The 2,307-nt window shown below is 30.0% G+C and overlaps 1 protein-coding gene across 1 annotated transcript; it reads left to right on the top strand.

Annotated features, from left to right (window-relative positions):
- Positions 1–251: 251 nt before the first annotated feature.
- LOC126553592 (uncharacterized) lies at positions 252–1,760 on the top strand (the record flags this gene model as incomplete). The annotated part of the gene is made up of 3 exons (XM_050208735.1): positions 252–477; positions 904–1,311; positions 1,555–1,760. Coding segments are annotated over 3 exons (840 nt in total), but the record flags the coding sequence as incomplete, so codon positions are not given.
- Positions 1,761–2,307: the final 547 nt, after the last annotated feature.

Here is a 2,307-nt window from a genome sequence, read left to right as displayed (position 1 = left end):
CAGGGGTAATCCGGTTTTAAATTAGACAAGGCTGAAATTTATCTTTATGTCACACCAATTAGGCGATTTTATTGCATAGAAGGTACAATAACTTTTATCGTTGTATCTTCTTATCGAGCGATAATATTATCGGTGGTGCGTACGGCCGATTGTTGAACGCTTTTAGTCGTGTTGCGTGTTAATTACATCGAAGGTGTATTTTACAAATAACATATTTTACGTAAATTATTTAATTCGCATTTTATATTTGTATAAACGAAACAAAGATTAAAATTAATATGCCTAAAGTAAAGATTTCATGTTTGGACCGACTTCGTGGATACGTAAGAGAATATGGTAGTGACGTGTTTTCTACGGATGGTCAAATTTTATTTTGTAAAATATGTGAAGTGAAAGTTGCCGCTGACAAAAAGTTTACAATTACTCAACATGTATCACGAGATAAGCACAAACAAGGATTACAACGAAAAATTTCAGGTATGAAAAATCAAGTTTTATTAACAGTACCAAAATCACCATTTTTTGAAGACTTAACTAATGCATTTCTATCTGCGAATATACCACTGCATAAGTTGAATCAACCAATTTTTCGCCAATTTTTAGAAAAATATACAAATAAAAATATACCAGACGAATCGACTTTAAGAAAAAATTACGTTTGTCAAATGTATGAAAACACACTTACAAAAATTAGGCAATATATACAAAATAAAAATATTTGGATCTCTATAGACAAAACGACTGATGTAGAGGGGTGTTACGTAGCAAACGTTATAGTTGGAACTTTAGAAGTAGATACGCCCGGAAAAGTATTTTTACTAAATAGCGATGTTTTAGAAAAAGCGAACCATAGTACAATCGCGAAATTATTTGATAAATCTCTTTTAATTTTGTGGCCAACAGGAATAAAACATGACATGGTATTACTTTTTTTAAGTGATGCAGCTCCTTACATGGTCAAGGCTGGGCAATCTTTAAGTTCCTTGTATTCTAAAATGATACATGTTACTTGTTTGGCGCATGGTTTACATCGAGTATCAGAAGAAATCCGGGGTCAATTTTCCGAAGTCGATCAGTTCATTTCAAATGCAAAGAAAATTTTCTTAAAAGCGCCATCCAGAGTGGATACATTTAAAACTATGGCTCCTGGTATTCCTTTACCCCCTCAACCTATAGTGACACGATGGGGTACATGGTTAACTGCAGCATTATATTATTGTGAGCACTTTCCGATTATTCAAGCCATTATAAATCAATTTGATAAAGAAGATGCAATTTCAATTGCAAAATATCAAAAATTACTAAGTGAAGGTACTTTAAAGAATAAATTAATATACATTAAATCAAACTTTAGTAATCTTCCAGTTGCAATAACTAAGCTAGAAACATCAGGATTAGCATTAACAGAGTCTATAAATGTTTTAACTACGATTAAAAATATTATAAAAAAATCACCAAGTCAAATTGGAAAAAATATAAATTTAAAATTTGACAACGTTTTAAATAAAAATAAAGGCTTTAATCAAATAAAAATAATATGTCAAATATTAGAAGGAGAAGAAGATATTAATCCAGAAAATATTATTCCAGAAGACTTAACACCTAACGATATGACATTTTTCAAGTATGCTCCTATCACTTCAGTTGATGTTGAGAGGTCATTTTCAGTATATAAAAACTTATTGGCAGACAACCGTCGATCCTTCAAATTCCAAAACTTAAAAGAAATACTAATTGTACAGCGCAATTCAAATATGTAATTTAATTTTTAATTAATTTTTGATTTTAATATTTTTTTATTTTTTTTATTTTTTTTGTTGTGTAGTATAAATGAAATTTCATTTTTACTCATTTTTTTATAATAATTTGAATTTATTTAATAAATAATGCATTTTTTAAAAAGGCATTTTTTGATATTTTTAGGGCATTTTTTAAAGTTTTTATGTCATAAATGCATTTTTGAAAGGGCATTTTTTTGATATTTTTAGGGCATTTAAATCCGAGCCCTAGTAATAAGTATACGCGAGCCCGGTGACCTGCTACTTCGTTGCGTTCGCACACATCAACCGACTTGTGTAAAATGTGTATACGTGTATAGCGACTCAAAGGAAGTGTACGGTTAGGTTAGGTTTCATTTGTGTACATGTATCTAGATCTACTTTAACTAAAAAATTTTAAAATCCTCTCTGATTGTACGGTTAAAGTATTTGAGGAACCACTAACCTAAATTTTAAATTCGTAGTTGTTATATAGTAACTTTTTGCGCCTGGAACGAACAACAATAGATTTCTTAATATACTTCGTACG

The sequence above is a fragment of the Aphis gossypii genome, unplaced genomic scaffold (assembly GCF_020184175.1).
Source record: "Aphis gossypii isolate Hap1 unplaced genomic scaffold, ASM2018417v2 Contig00275, whole genome shotgun sequence".
Lineage (NCBI taxonomy): Eukaryota > Metazoa > Arthropoda > Insecta > Hemiptera > Aphididae > Aphis > Aphis gossypii.
The sequence above is the reverse complement of the archived record's forward strand: the minus strand, read 5'-3'. Positions and strand labels throughout refer to the sequence as shown.